Source organism: Hypanus sabinus, chromosome 1, assembly GCF_030144855.1.
Source record: "Hypanus sabinus isolate sHypSab1 chromosome 1, sHypSab1.hap1, whole genome shotgun sequence".
Classification (NCBI taxonomy): Eukaryota; Metazoa; Chordata; class Chondrichthyes; order Myliobatiformes; family Dasyatidae; genus Hypanus; species Hypanus sabinus.
In genome coordinates this window covers 37,823,753-37,844,850 of record NC_082706.1, presented here as the reverse complement: position 1 = coordinate 37,844,850, position 21,098 = coordinate 37,823,753, and the positions used below count along the sequence as shown (strand labels likewise).

General features: G+C 46.9%; 1 protein-coding gene across 1 annotated transcript in view; it reads right to left on the bottom strand.

Annotated features, from left to right (window-relative positions):
* Positions 1 to 21,098, bottom strand: part of megf8 (multiple EGF-like-domains 8) — a 123,234-nt gene that overhangs the window by 82,438 nt on the left and 19,698 nt on the right. The window contains exons 8-14 of the mRNA XM_059967940.1: positions 20,793 to 20,938; positions 20,417 to 20,542; positions 16,323 to 16,480; positions 15,637 to 15,744; positions 13,173 to 13,320; positions 3,272 to 3,435; positions 923 to 1,114 (exon numbers count right to left, since the gene is read on the bottom strand). Of these exons, the coding sequence (XP_059823923.1) occupies positions 923 to 1,114; positions 3,272 to 3,435; positions 13,173 to 13,320; positions 15,637 to 15,744; positions 16,323 to 16,480; positions 20,417 to 20,542; positions 20,793 to 20,938 (1,042 nt within the window). The remainder of the gene's footprint in view (positions 1 to 922; positions 1,115 to 3,271; positions 3,436 to 13,172; positions 13,321 to 15,636; positions 15,745 to 16,322; positions 16,481 to 20,416; positions 20,543 to 20,792; positions 20,939 to 21,098) is intronic.

Here is a 21,098-nt window from a genome sequence, read left to right as displayed (position 1 = left end):
TTCAATCTATTTTCAATTCAGAAGACGAGACAGTAAAATGTGAAAGCAGTTGTGGGGGCTGAATACTATTTCAAGGCACTATACAAACAGAAGTTTTCCCTCCTGGCTTCAAAACACTGTGGTGACAGGGGTCCCCCTTGTACACAAGTACAACGGACTCAGTTGGCTGTGGTCGGGTGCTTCCAGGGGGCTGCATCAGCAAGTTTGCGGCGCTGGAGGTTCATGGCAGGATGAGTTTTTCTTCCTTCTACCGTCTGCGTGAGATGATGGGCTGTCGGGGACTTTGAGACATTCTCTTACCATGTCCATGGTCTGCTCTTTATCAGGTTACGCTATTGCTTTGCACTGTTGGAACTCTGTGTTGTAATTATGTGCTTTTTGTCAGTTCGTCTTTTATCAATTATGGTACTGTCTGTACTGTTGCAACTAAACGTTAACTATAACTATGTGGTTTTGTGTAGGTTTTTGGTTTGTTGGGTGGTAGTGCTGGTCTCTTGACTTGGTGTGTCTGGGTAGTCTTGTTTCGCCTGGTGGATTTGGAGCTCCTTTCCGGGGAACGCGCTAAGACGGTAGCGCGATATTGATATGCAGCAACCTCTCCGGACTCTGGACTGGGGATTGTCAAACGTTATGTGGTTTTTCTTGTGTAGTCTGTTTTGTCATGTGCTTTTTTTGTGATATCATTCCGGAGAACGTTGTCTCATTTTTTAACTGCATTGTATTTGTGGTTTCTAAATGAAAATAAACTGAATCTGAATCTGAAGTAAATAAAATATGCCCGAGTCATAAGTACGTGTGTTCTGGGTCCAGTTATTTCAGTTTATTACTGGTGATAACATCTCCCCCTCTGTTATTCCCCCCCTCCTCTGTAACCCCACCATTCCCCTTTCCCCTGCCCTGCTCTGGGACCAGATGCACCTACCATCTCCAGGCTGTTGCTGGAGCGGCCGATTTTCGCCACCACATAGAGCCGCTGGAGCTGCACCTTGACCAAGACGTTATCGGAGGGGGCAGGAGCCGCGAACAATGGGTGGATGAAGCCTTGCAACACCATCACCGCTTCCAGCTCTGTGCTGGGGTTCTGCGCATAGGACGGGCTGATGCGCAGCTCCACCTGGGAACAGAGAGAGAGGGAGGAGTTATCGTGTGGGGGGAGTGTCCAGGGACGGAGTTATCATGTGGGGCGAATGTACAGGGACGGAGTTATCATGTAGGGGTAGTGTACGGGGACAGAGTTATCATGTGGGGGTAGTGTACGGGGGAGTTATCATGTGGGGGTAGTGTACGGGGACAGAGTTATCATGTGGGGGTAGTGTACAGGGACAGAGATATCATGTGGGGGTAGTGTACGGGGGGAGTTATCATGTGGGGCGAATGTACAGGGACGGAGTTATCATGTGGGGGGAGTGTACAGGGATGGAGTTATCATGTGGGGGGAGTGTACGGGGACAGAGTTATCATGTGGGGGTAGTGTACAGGGATGGAGTTATCATGTGGGGGTAGTGTACAGGGATGGAGTTATCATGTGGGGGGAGTGTACAGGGATGGAGTTATCATGTGGGGGGAGTGTACAGGGATGGAGTTATCATGTGGGGGTAGTGTACGGGGACAGAGTTATCATGTGGGGGTAGTGTACGGGGGAGTTATCATGTGGGGCGAATGTACAGGGACGGAGTTATCATGTGGGGGTAGTGTACGGGGGAGTTATCATGTGGGGCGAATGTACCGGGACGGAGTTATCATGTGGGGGGAGTGTACAGGGATGGAGTTATCATGTGGGGGGAGTGTACGGGGACAGAGTTATCATGTGGGGGTAGTGTACGGGGGGAGTTATCATGTGGGGCGAATGTACAGGGACGGAGTTATCATGTGGGGGGAGTGTACAGGGATGGAGTTATCATGTGGGGGGAGTGTACGGGGACAGAGTTATCATGTGGGGGTAGTGTACAGGGATGGAGTTATCATGTGGGGGTAGTGTACAGGGATGGAGTTATCATGTGGGGGGAGTGTACCGGGACGGAGTTATCATGTGGGGGGAGTGTACAGGGATGGAGTTATCATGTGGGGGGAGTGTACGGGGACAGAGTTATCATGTGGGGGTAGTGTACGGGGGGAGTTATCATGTGGGGCGAATGTACAGGGACGGAGTTATCATGTGGGGGGAGTGTACAGGGATGGAGTTATCATGTGGGGGGAGTGTACGGGGACAGAGTTATCATGTGGGGGTAGTGTACAGGGATGGAGTTATCATGTGGGGGTAGTGTACAGGGATGGAGTTATCATGTGGGGGGAGTGTACAGGGATGGAGTTATCATGTGGGGGTAGTGTACGGGGACAGAGTTATCATGTGGGGGTAGTGTACGGGGGAGTTATCATGTGGGGCGAATGTACAGGGACGGAGTTATCATGTGGGGGTAGTGTACGGGGGAGTTATCATGTGGGGCGAATGTACCGGGACGGAGTTATCATGTGGGGGGAGTGTACAGGGATGGAGTTATCATGTGGGGGGAGTGTACGGGGACGGAGTTATCATGTGGGGGTAGTGTACAGGGACAGAGTTATCATGTGGGGGGAGTGTACAGGGATGGAGTTATCATGTGGGGGGATTGTACGGGGGGAGTTATCATGTGGGGGTAGTGTACAGGGGGCGTTATCATGTGGGGGAGTGTACAGGGATAGAGTTATCGTGTGGGGGGAGTGTACAGGGGGAGTTATCATGTGGGAGAGTGTACAGGGGGAGTTATCGTGTGGGAGAGTGTACAGGGGGAGTTATCGTGTGGGGGGAGTGTACAGGGACAGTTATCATGTGGGGGTAGTGTACGGGGGGAGTTATCATGTGGGGCGAATGTACAGGGATGGAGTTATCATGTGGGGGGAGTGTACGGGGGGAGTTATCTTGTGGGGCGAGTGTACAGGGATGGAGTTATAATGTGGGGGGAGTGTACGGGGACGGAGTTATCGTGTGGGGGTAGTGTACGGAGGGAGTTATCCTGAGGGAGAGGAGTATGTGAGGGAATTATTATGTAGGAGGAGTCATGTAGATAGAGGAAGTTGGTCAAGGAGGGAGTTATTTTATGGAGAAGGGGCTTGGGATGAGAGGGGAATTATTGTGTATTGGGAGCCACTGTGCATGTAAAGAAAGGACTTAGGGGTGGGGTTCTGAGTTTGAGAGTCGAGCTCAGGACAGATGGGACGAAGAGGAGAAGAGGGTCGGAGGGAGGCATGAGGGAGTTGCCTGAAGGCTGTCAACCCCCTCTCCACCCATACTGACCTTGTCGGGCTGTGACCAGTTGTAGGGTTGCAGGTATGTCACCAGGTGAACGCCGGGCATGAAGTTCAACTTCTGACACTGCTCGACGGAGCTGACAAATGTGGTGTCCGCGCCCCACCACCCCTGGGTCCCCAACTCCGGCTCCACCTGGCACCTGGCCTGGTCTGCAGGGAGAACAGAGGCTGCGGTCACAGGGAACACTGCCGCCTAGACAAGAGATCCCCAGCCCCCTGCAAACTGCAGAGTAAAACAGTGCACAAACAGGACCCTCAGCTCAACTTGCTCATGCACACTGTGCTTCCCACCCTAGCTCGTACCATTTGCCTGTGCTTGGCAAACCGTTCCCACCCATGTACCTACCTGTCTAAATTTATTTTCAAGATTATTACTGTTCTCACTTTTACCAGCTCCTCTTGCAGCTCCTTCCTTACACCCACTTGTGTGGAACAATTTTCCCCTTTAGAACCTTCTCATGTTAAACCTGTGCCCTCTAGTTTTAAGACTGCCCCACCCTGGGGACAAAAACAGACTGTCCACTGTATCTACACCCTTCATGATTTAATAACGTCTATAAGGTCACCCCTCAGCCTCCTTCACTCCAGGGAAAACAGTCCCAGTCTGTCCAGCTTCTTGTTGCAAGCTGCTCGCTGCAGATCATTACATTGATTATAATTATTCTACACTTTTAAATCTAAATTCTTTGTCTTGCATTCTATTATTGTTTTACATTGTACTACCTCAATGGACAAGTGTAATGATTTGTTCTGTATGAACTGTATGCGAGAAAAGCTTTTCACTGTATCTTGGTACACGTGACAATAATAAATACCAGTCCCTCCAGTCCCAGTAACATCCTTCTCAACCTTTCCATTTTTACGAGTATCCTGTTGTGGTTCGGTGACCAGTCACGTTCATGCTGCTGGGCCATGCCAAAGGTATAACACATGGTTAAGGAGTTGGTAAAGGAGGGAGGACTTCAGATCTTTGGATCATTGTGCTCTCTTCCAGGGAACGTAAGACCTGTACAAAAGAAATGGCTTATACTTGAACTGGAGGGGGACTAATACTGTAACAGGAAGGTTTGCTGGTGCTGCACAGAGGAGCTTAAACTAGAGGAGCAGGGGAATGGGAACCAAAGTGCTAGAACAGAAAGAGGAGATAGATGTTGTTAAGACCTCAGATCGGGTCTAACCAATCTTACAGAGCTTTTGGAGAAATTACCAGGAAAGTGGACGAAGGCAAGGCAGTGGATGTTGTCTAGACGGACTTTAGCAAGGCACTTGACAAGGTCCTACATGGAAGCTTGGTCAAGAAGGTTCAGTTGCTTGGCATTCAAGATGAGGTAGTAAACTGGATCAGACATTGGCTTTGACAGACATTGATATCAGAGAAGCCAGAGAGTGGTAGTAGATTATAGCCTCTCTGACTGGAGGCCTGTGACTAGTAGTTTGCTGTAGGGAACGATGCTGGATCCATTGTTGTTAGTCACCTATATCAACATTCTGGATAACCCACTGCATTAGCAAATTTGCAGATGACAGCAAGATTGGGGTGTAGTGGACAGAGAGGAAGGCCATCAGAGCTTGCAGAGTGAAAAATGGCAGATGGAATTCAATGCAGACAAGTGTGAGGAGGACCAACCAGGGTAGATCCTAGACAATGACAGAAGTACACCGAGCAGTGCTGTAGAACAAAGGGATCTGGGAATACAGGTCCATAATTCATTGAAAGTGGTGTCACAGGTACACAGGGTCGTAAAGAAAGCTTCATATTGAGTACAAGAAACACACACAGAATGCTGGAAGAACTACAGGAGATGGGATGATACGTTGTATAATACATTGGTGAGGCCTAATTTGAAGTATTATATCAAGGCCAAGAGAAGGCCTGAAACCTGTTTCTATCATTAGCCAGAGTTTGTTGCCATCCAAACGAAACTGCCTTGCTCACAAATTGGAGTTTCTGGCATTGAAATGGGCAGTGGTAGACAAACTCAACAATTATCTACCTGGTCCTGGAAGGGTCTCAGCCAGAAATGTCAACTGTACTCTTTTCCATAGATGCTGCCTGACCTGCTGAGTTCCTCCACCATTTTGTGTGTGTTGCTTGTATTTCCAGCATCTGCAGATTTTCTCATTTGTGATTATCTACATGGTGCCAAGTTTGAGGTGAGAACCAACAGCAACCTACTAACTTGAGGTAATCTACAGATGCTGGAAATTCAAATAACATACACAAAATGCTGGTGGAACACAGCAGGCCAGGACTAACGAAGGACTAACGTTAGTCCTGACAAAGGGTCTCGGCCCAAAACGTCGACAGTGCTTCTCCTTATAGATGCTGCCTGGCCTACTGTGTTCCACCACCATTTTGTGTGAGCAACCTACTAACTTATATTTTGACCTCAGCAAAACTGGTTGCCATATGTCATCTCTGGCGGGCAGCATTGTCTATGACTGCAGCCTTAAATAGAGGCCAGGAAGTCAGAACATTGACACGGATGCATTATCACAGTGTTCTTATGGAATGCTGGCTACTGACAGACTGGGAGGATATTCCTGCTGAGTGTTAAAGCAATGTGCCAGTTTTCCACAGATGGCCAATCAAACAAAGACAATGAGCCATCGATCATTTGGGCTCTTCTAGCCTTGCAATTCCCCAAGCATACTGCAAGCTGACTATGCTGAATATGAAAGAGTCATCTGCCTTGAGCCCTGTTGAATTGTCAGTAGCACAGCAAGATGACCCTTGTATAGATTAAATCTGGTCAGCCATTTTCAAGGGAGATATTTCAAAAGTTGGGAAGACCAAACACCCTACTATACCCTGACTGTTGAGAGAATGGGAAAAACTGCAGTTGAGGAACAAAGTCTTATACTTATCCTCCAAACAAAACTCAATGCTCTCAGTTAATTTTGCCTGAGAAGTACAGGAAGATTGTAGTGAGGTTCCTCCTTGATGACTCAGGTCACTGGGATTTGACAAGACTTACAGATTAGTCAGAGACAGCTTCTACTGGTCACGAATGAAGTCTGAAGTTGAAGATTACTCTAAGTCATGTATTCGTTGTATTCAGAGAACGATGCTACCTAAAGGAGTTGTTCTCTTGTTTCACCTACAAAGCATGGGGCCACTTGATCTCCTCTGCATGGATCTTCGTTCCAGAGCTTGATTCAAATTACACTGCAAATGTCTTGGTCATCACTGATCATTGCAACAGATACACTCAAGTTTTTCCCCACAAAGGATCAGAAAGCATCCACAGCTGCAAATGAGAAATACTTCATTCACTGTGGCCTCCCGAGAAGCCTGCACAGTGATCAGGGAAGGGATTTGGAGAGCAGCCTCATACGTTGAGCTGCTGAGCATGTTTGGAGTCAAGAAGTCAAGGACAATGCCATATCACCCTCAGGGTGATGCTCAGCCTGAGATATTCAACAGGACATTGTTAGACATGGTGGGGCCTCTTGATGTCAAGAAAAGGAGCAATGGGAGTCAGCATATTGGACATTTGGTACACTGTTGTAACTGTACACAGAATGAAGCCACTGGCTACTTGCCATAGTATTTAATGCTCGCACACGAAGTGAGATTACCTGTTCATCTTTGATCTGGAACCTCTAGTAAGGACTTTCCATAGAAAACTTCTCACATGAAGAAAAAAAATGCAAAAAGCTTATCAACTAGCAGAGTGTTTTTAAGCTAGAAAACAAAACCAAAAAAAAAAAAATCTAAAGATTACATTTTCTCAACTAATGCCTGGAGATGGAGTTCTAATAAGAAATTTAGGACTGTGATGGAAGCATTTGTTGGCCAGCCACTGGGTTTCTACATCTCCTGTAGTAGCGAGTCAGATGCCAAATTTGCCAGTTTTTTGGTTGAAACCAGTTGACGGAAATGATCCTGTAAAAAATTCTCCATTGGAATTATCTTTTACCTCTAGGACAGGGAGTACATATTGACCCAGAGTCTGACGTAGAACCTACATCTAGTAAAAGAATTCTGCAAAGGAGATGAAAAAAGAAAAGAAATAAGGTAAAGATAAGTCAGCCAACAGGATGGTTTTGATGGAAGGACAAAGAGAAATCTGTAAAAGAGGAATCAAGCAAATCCATTAAATACTGCACAGACTCAGTTTTGGAAATTGGAATGTGGTATGATTTACCGTATGTAAACCTCCCAAGAGGAACTGATGAAGAGATGTCAGAGCCCTTCAGAATAGATCTGGGTGAAGTGGGGAGGAATAGAACCACAGGATAACCAGAGGTGATATTAAATAGCGAAAAGGAAAAGGACACCAATATAATTGAAGGTGAAGCCCGGTCTGGTCAGAGAACAGGAGAAACTGAGTTGCAGAAAGGAACGAATGCTAGACAAGATGATTCATCTCAACGTAAACATGGAAAGTCATGAAAAAATACCCAAACTGGTGAAATAGTGACTGAGAATAAACTATTAAAAGCTGCAGAAACGGAAACGGAGATGAAAAGATCTCAGAGTCAGGAAACCTCCAGATAGGCTGGCATATGACACATCTGGAAATCAGAGTGTTATGTCAATCCCAATGGAGAGATATGTAACACCTCTTAACAAATGGGCTGGAGGTCCTGTAATCACTTAATTCATTTGAATGCTCTCAGCCGTATGCACTGTCAGACCATAAGTGTGAACATAACTGTTATTGTTACTGAGTGTACAGGCCTCTGTTAGTCTCAATAGACCATGGATTTGCACTTTGGAAAGTTTCCAGGGCTCGAGCCTGGGCAATTTTTTTTTAAATGGAAGACCGGCAGTTGCCCAAACTGCAAGTCTCCCCCCTCTCCACGCCACCAATGTTGTCCAAGGGAAGGACCAATACAGCTTGGCACCGGTGCCGTCACAGAGTGATGTGTGGTTAAGTGCCTTGCTCAAGGACACACACGCAGCCTCAGCCAAGGCTCGAACTAGCGACCTTCAGATCACTAGACGAACGCCATAACCACTTGGCCACACGCCAACTGTTACTGAGTACAAGTGTTATGTTATAATGGGTTTGATAGGTCCCAAAGGTTTACACAGTCATAAGGACAAGCCTATTTTGGTGGGGGGGGGGGGGGTGGTAAATGTATTACCCTGGTTTAAGACCATGCTTGTTTTATTAATACAGTTATGCTGTTGAGCATTTTATTTTCTACAGATCTTCTCAAAATGCAAACCTTAAAAAAGTGGTCCTTTAATTAGATTATACAATTGACTATTACATTTTTGCCATTTGAAATGAAAATTGAGTTGATTAAGTTAGGTTTGTTGAATTAGCCAATAGGATTTGCCTTGTTAAGACTTTGGCCAGTAAGGTGACTGGGGTAAGAACAGTCATTTTCTACAGAAAGCTCTGGACCAGGGGGGACGTCACGTGATGACGTAGGATCGAGATGTGGAAATCCAGCTCTCCCGTAAAAAACCAGTAAAATAATGTTTAAGTGAAGAAAAGTTAGTAAATACTTCTTAAAAATTACTTATAAACTACTCAAGATTGTCTTAAGATATGTCTCCTAAACAGAAGCAGAAGAAAACTACTACTCTGAAGACAATACAAGTTGGAAAAGAATCAAGGCCGGCCGCCATGAAAGAGCCTCGGGCTCAAGTGCATTTTACCTCCGGCGCTACAGAACAGGAACTGCGGCAACATCAACCATTTCCAAAAAAAAAGAGCAACAGGAATTGTGCATGCGTGAAGGAAGGGGCATGCGCAAACACGAGCAACCCAAACTACAAATCCCAGCTATGATCGGAACTGAAAGTGAAAGTGAATATGAGGTGGACTCAGATTCTCTGGATAAATCAGACGAAGATGAAGAGACAAAGAAGAGCAACAGGAAGAGGTTGGAGGTGATATTGGAGACATAAAAAAATCTTGGGTGCAAATAATGCATGAATTAAAAGCATTAAAAGTAATAAAGATATTAAAAATATGAAGATTATGCTTGATAAAATGATGAAAAGACAGGACAAAATGGACAAAAAAATTAAAAACTTGGAAGAAACAATGGGAGACACCATTGATAGAGTGAATAAAATGGAAGATAATATTTCTGCCTGGACATCAGAAAGAAAACGGTTGTCGGAAAAAGTGAATGGACTTGAAAATTTTAGCAGACGAAATAATATTAATATAGTTGGACTTAAAGAAGGTATAGAGGGAGAGGATCCAATAAATTTTTTTCAAAAACGGATTCCGGAAATTTTGGAAATGGAAAAAGGAACCCAGTAAATTGAAATTGAAAGGGCTCACAGAGCCTTAAGATCAAGACCTCAAGTTGATCAAAACCCACGATCAATCTTGATAAAATGCTTAAGATATCAAGATAAAGAAAAGATCCTGAAGGCGGCTGCCCAACGTGCCAGAAAGAGAAACGGACCATTGATGATAGAAGGGAAAACAGTTCTTTTCTATTCTGATATAAGTTATGACCTTTTGAAGAGAAAAAAGGAATTTAACCCAGCAAAAAAAGTTTTATGGGAAAAGGGTTATAAATTTATATTGCACCACCCGGCAACCCTGATAATTTTTTTGGATGACAGAAAAAGATCTTTTACTGATTATCAGGATGCGGAAGAATTTGCACAAGAACTCCCAAATATTCGCTAACCACAGCCAAAGATTTAAAATTGAAACAGATTAAAGATGAACACAGGGACAGTGAATGGAGTTGATGGATGTTTAAGGACAGAAGAATATTTTAATATATTCTTAATTATATGATACAGGGGGAGAAAGGTAAAAATTTGAGAAATATTAACCGAGAGTAGTGATATTATTTTTTTCTTCTCTTATATATACTTTTTTATGTTACGGGGGAGCTGGGGGAACTTCGGATTGATTGCTACGGGATTCACGTGTGTAATCATGGTGATTGCCATGACCCGTACAACGGAGAGGGGTAATGTTGTGTTTTTTTTATTCACAACATTAGTAGGGGGGTATTTTGTTATCTTTTTCTTTATAATCTATTTTTCTTTAATCTTTTTTTTTCTTTGCCTGGACAATCAGGGAGGGAGACACATAGCAATACAGAGAATTTAAAAAGATTCCCCAAGGTACTACGAAAGTTGATAAGTTAGGTATTACTATAGACTGGAGTAATCCTGTTAAAAATAATGACTAATTTACTGAATTTTTTAAGTTTTAATGGGCTTAATGGTGAAAAGAAAAAGAATTTTAACATACATTAAGAAAATGAAAATAGATATAGCTTTTTTAGCTGCATTCCACTTGAAAAAATTACTTATAATTTAAGAGATAAATATGAAATATTTTTGAAAATTAGGTGCCCTTATTTACAAAAGATAGGATTAAGTATATAGCTGCTCCGAAGATAAAATTATTGATTATTTGGGGAAATAAATAAATATATATACTAAAGCTATTATGAACTCCATGGAGCATGTGGGGATCTTCCGATATCCAGGCATTCTTTCTTTCCTCTTTCTACAGGGATATGTTAGGGGGGAGGGGTTAAGGGGAGGAGGGAAGGGTTGATACTTCTTTTTTTCTTTGAAAATTCATTTGAAAATTCAATTTAAAAAATTTATTAAAAAAAAAGAAAGCTCTGGACCAGAGGAAAGAAAATGAACAACAAACAGGGTGGGAGAAGATGGTGAAACGCTCACAGAACCAAATTTGGACGGACAGATATAGATGTCATCATTCTTCCCATTCACTGCAGAGTTGTGTTGCTGTTTCTTTGCATTCACGGTTATAGTTAACTCATTATGAGGCTACAGTGAGAGGGTTACATGCACATGAGGCGGAGGGGGGGGAATGTTGGCACCGCTGTTTTTTACGATGTATGTCAATGATTTGGACTACGGTATTAATGGTTTTGTGGCTAAATTTGCCGATGATACAAAGATAGGTGGAGGAGCAGATAGTGGTGCGGAAACAGAGAGGATGCAGAGAGACTTGGGTAGATTAGGGGAATGGGCAAAGAAGTGGCAAATGAAATATAATATTGGAAAGTGTATGGTCATGAACTTTGGTGGTAGAAATAAATGGGCAGACTATTATTTAGATGGGGAAATAATTCAAAATGCAGAGATGCAAAGAGACTTGGGAGTCCTTGTGCAAGATACCTTAAAGGTTAACCTGCAAGTTGAGTCGCTGGTGAAGAAGGCGAATGCAATGTTGACATTCATTTCTAGAGGTATAGAATATAGCAGCAGGGATGAGACCACACTTGGAGTATTGTGTGCAGTTTTGGGCTCCTTATTTTAGAAAGGATATACTGACATCGTAGAGGCTTCAGAGAAGATTCACAAGAATGATTCCAGGAATGGAAGGGTTACCGTATGAGGAACGACTGGCAGCTCTTGGGCTGTATTCCCTGGAGTTCAGGAGAATGAGGGGGGATCTCACAGAAACATTCCAAATGTTAAAAGGCCTGAATAGATTAGATGTGGCAAAGTTATTTCCCATGGTAGGGGATTCCAGGACAAGAGGGCACGACTTCAGGACTGAAGGCTGTCCATTTAACAGAGATGCGGAGAAATTACTTTAGTCAGAGAATGGTAAAACTGTGGAATTTGCTGCCACGAACGGCTGTGGAGGCTGTCACTGGGTGCATTTAAGGCAGAGATAAAGAGGTTCTTGATTAGCCAGAGCATCAAAGGGTATGGGTTGAAAGGGGAGGGGGGATGACTGGAAGAATTGGATCAACCCATGATTGAACGGTGGAGCAGACTCGATGGCCAAACGGCCTACTTCTGCTCCTATATCATATGGTGTTATAGTAACAGTACACGAGATAAGCTTTTCATTGTACCTTGGTATATATGACAATAATAAACCAATATCAACTTTATTCTCCTCATATTCTCATCAAGTGCTCCAGATCCTACGCCTGTAATGCCTAATTAACCCACCATTGTCAGTAAGAGGGAGGAAACTGGGTACCTGGTGGGTGAGGGGAGATGGCACCCATGCCCCGTCACAGGAGGAACGTGCAGACTCCATCCAGACAGTGACAGGGTTGGCATCAGACCCAGGTCTCTGGTACTAGAATTCACAAACGTCTGGGGCTGGTGCCCCGTTGGGGAAAAGCACCCCACAGGCAGACTGAGATGTCCTCCTGGGATCAGACTGCCTCATGCAAGGTGTCAGCAGCTCTGGGGGGGATCCCAGAGCTGGAAAGAGCCATGGTGGACAGACAGGAAGAAACACTGAACACAGGATGCAGACCCACTGAACAGCTCCCAGCTCCTGTTCTCAAATACAAATGCTGGTACTCATTTCAAGAAGACTAGAATATAAAAACAAGGATGTAATGCTGAGGTTTCATAAGGCATTGGCTGGATGCTATATGGAGCATTCTGAGCAATTTCAGGTCCCATATCTAAGAGAGGATATTGGAGAGGGTTTACGGGAACAGTCCCGGGAATGAAAGAGTATGACGAGTATTTGGTGCTCTGAACCTGTATCGCAGACGTTTCGAAGAACAAGGGAGGATTTCATTGAAACTAATCAGATCAGAGTGGATGTGAACAGGTTATTTCCAATAGTGGGAAAATCTATGACAGAGGGCACAGCCACAGAGTAGAAGAATGTCCCTTTAGAACAGAGACAAGGAGGAATTTCTTCAGCCAAAGGGTGGCAAATCCATGGAATCCATTGCCACAGATAGCTGTGGAGGCTAATAGGTCATTTACTGTATTTAAAACGAAGATTGATAGGTTCTTGATTGGTAAGGGTGTGAAGGCAGGAGAATAGGGTTGATAAATCAGCCCAGATTGAATAGTCCAATTCTGCCTTATGGTTTTAGTGCCCCTGGACCCAGACTGAGAACATTACAGGCACTGACAGCTCTCCATGGTGACTTCAATATCCCTCACACACTTCCACTTACTGAACAAGGGGTCATTTTACCTGCAACAGGGAGACAGGAGCTGGTCTGAACACACCATCCAAAGACCCCCGGCGCTTGTGGGGGCTGTGCCCGGCTCTGACCAAACACCAGACAGGACTGGCAGTTCGAGAGGAGGCTCGCCAAGCCCAGACAGCCAACGTGGGGGCACTGTGGAGAGAACAGGCCAACTGTGACCAAACCATGAACACCGGGGACACACCACCCACGACCAACACATGCACACTGTGGAATCAAACCGTGACCAACCCACACGCACCATGGAGAGAACACACAATCCATGATAATCCTCAAACTTTTTGAAAATGGCAATTGTTTGTAAGACACAACCTGCCCCACATACACCATGCTGGCTGGCCCTAACATTCACATTGCTCCACCAATCATGGCTGGTTTCTTTCCCCCAACCCCACTCTCCCAATTTCCCCCTGAAACCCTCAACCCCTTAATCAATCAGAACCATTCAATCTCTGCTTCAAATACACCCAGCGATTTGGCCTGTGTGGCAACAAATTGAACAGACTCACACTCCACCCCAACAACTAAAGAAATTCCTCATCTGTTTTAAAGGAACATCCCCATACTCTGAGACTGAGCCCTCAGATTCTATACTCTCTCACAAATAAAGACATCCTCTCGCTCAAACACGAGGAAATCTGCAGATGCTGGAAATTCAAGTAAGACACACAAAATGCTGGTGGAACACAGCAGGCCAGGCGGCATCTATAAGGAGAAGCACTGTCGACATTTCAGGCCCAGACCCTTCGTCAGGACTAACTGAAAGGAACGATAGTAAGGACATCCTCTCTATGTCCACTTTAACTAGGCCTGTCAGCATCTCATCCTTCTATACTTCACTGAATACAGGCCCAGAGACATCAAACGCTCCTCATATTGTCATTGCTTTCATTCCTGTGAGCCTCCACCTGGACCCTCTCCAAGGACAGCACATCTTTCCTTAGATACAGGGCCCAAAATTGCTCACAAATGTTCCACATGCAGTCTGACCACCGCCTTACTGCGCTCCCTTGCATTGATTCTTGTCATCTTGGCCACCAGTTGCGGCAGCATATATTGTGGGAGTTTGAAGTCTCCCACAACAATCATGTTGCTTTCACATCTTTCCATAATCTGCTTTCGCATTTGCTCTGCTCTCCCCCACTGGCTATTGGGAGGCCTATAGTATAAACCCATTTGAGTGATTACACCTTTCCTATTCCTGCGCTCTACTCATACCACATCAGTGGAGAAGCCCTCCAGGACGACCTCTCTGATTACAGCTGTGACATTCCCCCTGTCCAATCAAGCAACTCCCTCCCGTCCTTCTCTCTCACACTGAAACCCCCCAAGAATATTGAGCTGCCAGTCCTGTCCCTCTCTGTAATGGCCACAACACCATAGCTCCACGTGGTAATCCAGGCCCTGAGTTACCCGTGAAGCTCCTTGCATTGAAATAAAACACACATTAACTGTCAGTCCCTTTCACCCTTCCTTTAGAATGAATTGACCCAAAGTCATGATGATGACGATGACGACAACATCAACTTGAGTGGCCAGCATCGGGCGTTTCCATGCCTTATAAGGCGCAGAAAGAAAGACTGCGTGGCGCTCCACTCCCCATACAGACATTTTGCAGTATTTTTCTTTATGTTACAAGGTCGAGTTGCAAGCTGGACCCTCACTCAACCCGGCACAGATGGAAAGCGTACGTGGGAACGGTGCGATGGGAACCTCCGTTCCGGAGTCCGACGCTGATCTCACCACGCCATCAGCAGGACTGACCCAACGTCAACCTTCCATCAACTCCTCTACTCAATGTCAAAGAGCACTACAGGACAGAAACAGGCCTTTTGGCCCATCTGGTCCATGCCAGCCCAGTCTTCTGCCTCGTCCCATCTACCTGTAGCTGGATGATACCCCTCCATATCCCTCAAATCCAAACTCTTCGTAAACACACATCTACACTTCCAATGGCAGCTTGTTCTACACTCGCCCCCACCTTCTGACTGAGGGCATTTCCCCCTCAGATAACCTTAAATATTTTACCTTTCACCTAAACCTATGACCACAAGCTCCTGCCTCATTCAACCCTCCCCCCCCCCACCCGGAAAAAGCCTGCTTGCATTCTATCAATGTCCTTCTTGACTTTGTGTGGCTCTGTTGAATCTCCTGTGCTCCACTCACTGCGACCACAGCTCAGTCACACCACCTGAAACGCCAGACGGCACTAGCAAAAAGCTCTGCAGCCTTAGAGGTCCTCCTTGCACAGGTCCCACTTACCCAGGAAGAGAGCCCAGTGGTCCCTGTACCTCAAGGTCCAGCCTCGTACACCGGGGGGGGAGAGAGTGGGTTGGGGGGTGGCAACGAGCAAACTCCACTGATAAACAGCACCCGAGGTCAGGACCGCACCCAACACAGGTCACACTCCTCCCCCCACCACCCCTCCACACAAACGCCCACACTCACCGCACTGTGAGCCTGGTACGTCTGACAGCCCGAATGACACCACACACATTCAGGGTCCTTGCTGCAGGAGGTCTCCTCTCCGTACAGTGAGCAGTAGTCCAAGTGCACCTGAGGGGGAGAGGGAGGGGAGGCACAGGGAGTGGGACGGGGGGAGGAGCGGAGAGCAGGGTTTGGGTAGAGGGGGGAGGGTGGAGACGGAGACAGGGTCAGCTGATGCTGGGCCATTTCCCCAGTCAAACACTGGCCACAGGCGGCCTCGTACAAAGGGGGCACTCACCATTGCTCAGTGTTGGCCCTCCCAGCCCACTGCCTCAGTACACCTGGGCACAGATACAAACAGAACTGGGCATTGGGGCTGGAGGCTGTTCACCCTGCACACAGGACAAACCCTCCTCCCCCACTGCCACGACGCCCACGCGGTTTGCTGCATCATCTGCGTCTGACAGTCCTGAGGGAGGTACCTCTTTCCATGTCACCCCAAACAATATGGCCTCCCATCTACCCACTACCCATCCCCGCATAAACCTCTCCCAATCCAGCCAAACAACACTCCACACCCACCTCCCTGTTCTCCTCCTCCACTCTGGCCAATCCCGTCACCCAGCCCACCCTGAAGCCCGGCCTTTCATTCTCCCAGGGACTCAGCTCTCCACCCACTCCCCTCCCTAGCCCCGGTCGACACTCACATTCTGCACCAACACCTGGGACACAAAGATGGGAACCTTGTAGGCCACCAGGTCAGCGAGGGGCCTCCCGCTGAAGCCCCCCGCCATCAGCAGGACATTCCCGTTCATCAGCGCGGCCACGTGGGCGTAACGTCCCCGGAGCGACCGGTTCTCCCAACCTGCAGAGACACACCGGCAGGACAGGTTCAGAGAGCACTGTCTGAGGCTGTGGGCACCCTTGCCTCCGTGACTTTCCCTTCCACCAGCCAGTGCAGCACGATCTCCCGCAGATGTCACCTCCAGATGGACAATTCATATCACATTAAATAAAAAATCCACAAACTGGAACACTGAAACACTCGGCAGGACAGGTAGCGTCTGTGAGGAGAGAACCAGGGCAAGCAAATTGGTTTATTATTGTCACCTTTACTGATGGATAGTGAAAGTTTGTCTGGCACATGGTTCATACAGATCAGATCATCACACAGTGAACTGAGGTAGAACAAGGCAAAACAATAACAGAATGCAGAATAAAGTGTAGCAGTGCAGGCAGACAATGAGGCGTTCGATCATAACGAGGTAGATCGTGAGGTTAATCTCAATACTAGGGATAGTCTCATAACAATGGGGTAGAATCTGTCCTTGACCCTGGTGGTACATGCCGGGGTGGGAGGGGTCTGGTTGCCTTACTGAGGCAGCAACATTTTGGCCTCCAGGTCAGTCTGATCAGGAAAATGGAGACAGTCCCTCCGGCCCACCCAGTCTGTGCTAACCAACCACCTCCTGTTTATAGTAATTCCCATTCCATTCTCCGCATCCCCCTCGAGACTATCCCTCACACTGTGTGTGGGGGGGGGGGGTGGAAGGCTGAGGGCTTTTGCCTTCTCTCCTCACAGACAACAGCAGAGGACGGGACTGACCCTCAGCTCTGGAGCTGTGAGGCTGTGGCTCTACCACTGTGCCCAGCATCGCCTCATTCTCCAAAATGAGATGAGGGCTTCAGCAGCAGAGGGAGCAGAGAGAGAGCTTAATGACGTGGTGTCATGACAGCACTGACTTTAGGAAGGGGGGGGGTGCAAATCCTCCTGTCTACATAACAGTGCTGAGGTTGAGACCGTTCAGAGTGTCACTAACAACCTGTCCTGGTTCAATCATGGAGATATAATTGCCAAGAAAGCCCACTAATGCCTTGCCTTCCACAGGAGCCTAAAGAAATCTGGCTTGCTCCTGTCGACCATTACCAATTTTTTATCCTGTCTGGATGCTTCACAGCTTGGTACGACAACTGCTCTGGCCGTGACCACAACAATCTGCAGGGGTGTGGATACAGCTCAGCACATCATTGAAAGCAGCCTTTCCACAGATTCAGTCTACACTTACGGCCTCGGTAAAGCAGCCCACGTAATCAACTCACCCCAACATTCAACGTAACCAACTCACCCCAACATTCAACGTAATCAACTCACCCCAACATTCAACGTAATCAACTCACCCCAACATTCAACATAATCAACTCACCCCAACATTCAACGTAATCAACTCACCCCAACATTCAACGTAATCAACTCACCCCAACATTCAAAGTAATCAACTCACCCCAACATTCAACGTAATCAACTCACCCCAACATTGAACATAATCAACTCACCCCAACATTCAACGTAATCAACTCACCCCAACATTCAACATAATCAACTCACCCCAACATTCAACGTAATCAACTCACCCCAACATTCAACATAATCAACTCACCCCAACATTCAATGTAATCAACTCACCCCAACATTCAACGTAATCAACTCACCCCAACATTGAACATAATCAACTCACCCCAACATTCAACGTAATCAACTCACCCCAACATTCAACATAATCAACTCACCCCAACATTCAACGTAATCAACTCACCCCAACATTCAATGTAATCAACTCACCCCAACATTCAACGTAATCAACTCACCCCAACATTCAACGTAATCAACTCACCCCAACATTGAACATAATCAACTCACCCCAACATTCAACATAATCAACTCACCCCAACGTTCTCTCTTCTCCCTTCCCCTGGCAGAAGATACAAAAGCCTGATAGTGCGTACACCAGGCTTAAGGACTATCAAACGGTTCCTAATACGATAAATTGGACCAATATACCTTGTTATATGACCTTGCATCTTACTGTTAGCACTTCCAAGTTGATGTTAATTGTCTATCGACCATACATGAACGCCCATGAGTACAGCCAAACGAAACAGCGTTACTCCGGGTCCAAGGTGCCAGAATAGCAAACACAGTGCCAACATTCACACGTAGCACAAGACATGTATTGCACATATAACACAGCATGTACAAGATATCAGGAAAATAGAGCCACACAAAAGAAATTTAGTCCAAGACCCTGAGTCGCAGTTGAACTCAATACAGCTTGCCATCTGCTGAGTAAACACTGGTGGGCAGCACTGGTTGCAGCTTTTAACACCATACCACACTGCCTTCGGTGGAGCGCACTGACTCCAACACCTCTCTCCCGAGTAGCAGTAAATAGGTGACACTGCAGCTTGAGGGCTAGTCCTTGCTACGACCGAGGCCACGCAACTCCCCTGCCATCCGCCAATTGATCGGTGAATTAACAATGTCCAACAGGGTCTTGCGATCACAAGAAAAGTGACCAAGGCAATCACCTGCTGTTCCACTCCTCCGACGCCTCTCTGACGCAGGCAGCAGCTCAATCCGCATCAAGTCCAGCTCCTCCAGCTTCATCGCCAATGAGCAACTTGCTGATTGGGGGGGGGGGGGGGTAGACCTGCAGTCCTTGAAGTTCTTAATGTCCAGCAGGGTCTTGCAATCGTAAAAAAATAAGTTTAAGGAAGACAATAACATCTTTGGTTGACCTTGTAGAAGCCGCTGCAATCAACCATGCCGCCATCTTACCGGGAAGCCCATTTCTCTGCAGCTGCTACATATTATCCTGCACTGTCATTGTTTTTATTTTGTTCTACCTCAATGTACTGTGTAAAGATTTGATCTGCATGAACAGTATGCAAGCTTTTCACTGTACCTTGGTAAATCTGACAACAACAAACCATTTCTAACGGCACTACACTCCCCAGTATGACATCGAAATGGCCTCCAACACTGCCTCTGTGCCAAAGCAAAGCAGTTGCTACTGTCCAAGCAGGACCCCTGGTTCCACTGAGACAGACCAACAGCTGGCTTCCAACACACAGCATGCTGCCTCTATAGAACAGCAGGAGATCCCCGCAGTGTGCTTTATGGTGGAGAGCTGAGGAAACTTCACTCAATATCTGACCCAAGTCAGGACGAAGGTCTCGGTCCGAAATGCCAACTGTTCATCTCCTTCCACAGGTGCTGCCTGACCCACTGTCCAGTTTGGTTTTTTCTCCCCTCTTTGTGCTGACCAGCACTGGAACTATTTGAAGGGCAATTCACACAGTTTCTAAACACAAGAGATTCTGCAGAATGCTGGAAATCTTGAGCAACAGACACAAAACGCTGGAGGAACTCTACAAGTTAGACAGCATCTATGGAGTTGATGTTTCAGTCCCTTTGTTTCCCAGTCCTGATGAAGGGTATTGACCCTAAACGTCACCTTTTTATTCCCCTCTATTAACGCTGCCTGACTTGCAGAGTCCCTCCAACATTTTGTGTGCATTGCACGGAAATGTTTCTTCCCATTTTGTCACAGACTGTGCTGAATAGCACAGATTTAAAGTGAGACAGGCAAGACTGAAAAGGGAATCGGTGGGGGTGCTGGGTACACAGAGGAAGCAACAACAATTACAACATTTAGGTGTCTGGGCAGGTACAATGACTAGGAAAAGTTTAGATTAGGGGTTCCCAACCTGGGGTCCATGGACTCCTTGCCTAACAGTATTAGTTCATGGCATAAAAAAGGTTGGGAACGCCCTGATTTAAAGGATATGGGCCAAATGCAGGCAAGTGGAATATCGGTCAGCATGGATGAAATGGGCTGAAGGAGCTGTTTCCCTATTACTTTCTGTAACACAGTGGAGGCCCCCCAGCGTAGGGAGCCCCACACATATCCAAGGGCCATCCATCACCTGCCTCTGGCAGTGGCAGATCAGTCATCCTTACCATCTCCGGTGCTGATGAGCAGCCCAAGCTCCTCGCCGGACACCCACTGGTGGCAGCCCAGGTGGTAGAAGTAGACCCTGTCGTCGTAGCATTTCTCCTCCTGGTAATGAATGTGAACATTTCCACCTAAACCACAAGGGGGATAGGGTCAGACCAGACCAATCTCCCACTCCCCAAGGGGGGTCACCCACCACACGGAAAAGTCACCCATTCTCCTCCCTGAGATGTCACTCGCCCTCCTGCTCCTCTGAAGGTCCCGAATCTCTCCCCTCGGTTCACACACACACACACACACACACACACCAAATGAGAGCTTATCTTGCAAAGAGCCACAGAGCTGTCCCACCCACACAGTCACGCTGCGATCCTGACTCACCATACACCACCATGTAGTTGCCGATGAGGGTGGCGGAGTGGAAGGCTCGCTCCCCGGGGCTGGCAGCCGATGGACGAGACTTCAAGGTGCTCCAGTAGCGCTGGTCTACGTGGAAGGCATGTGTTGTGTTCGTCCGGTAGCTGAACCTGTGTGAGAGACAGCAGGGCTGTGAAATCCCTGAATCTGGGCAACGCTGCCGCAGAGTGCTGGGCAGACAAAGGATGGACAGCCCATGGGGGCTCAGATCGAGGCCCTTTGGCCCATCACATCGATGCTGGACACCCGAACTGATCCTCACCAGCGCTT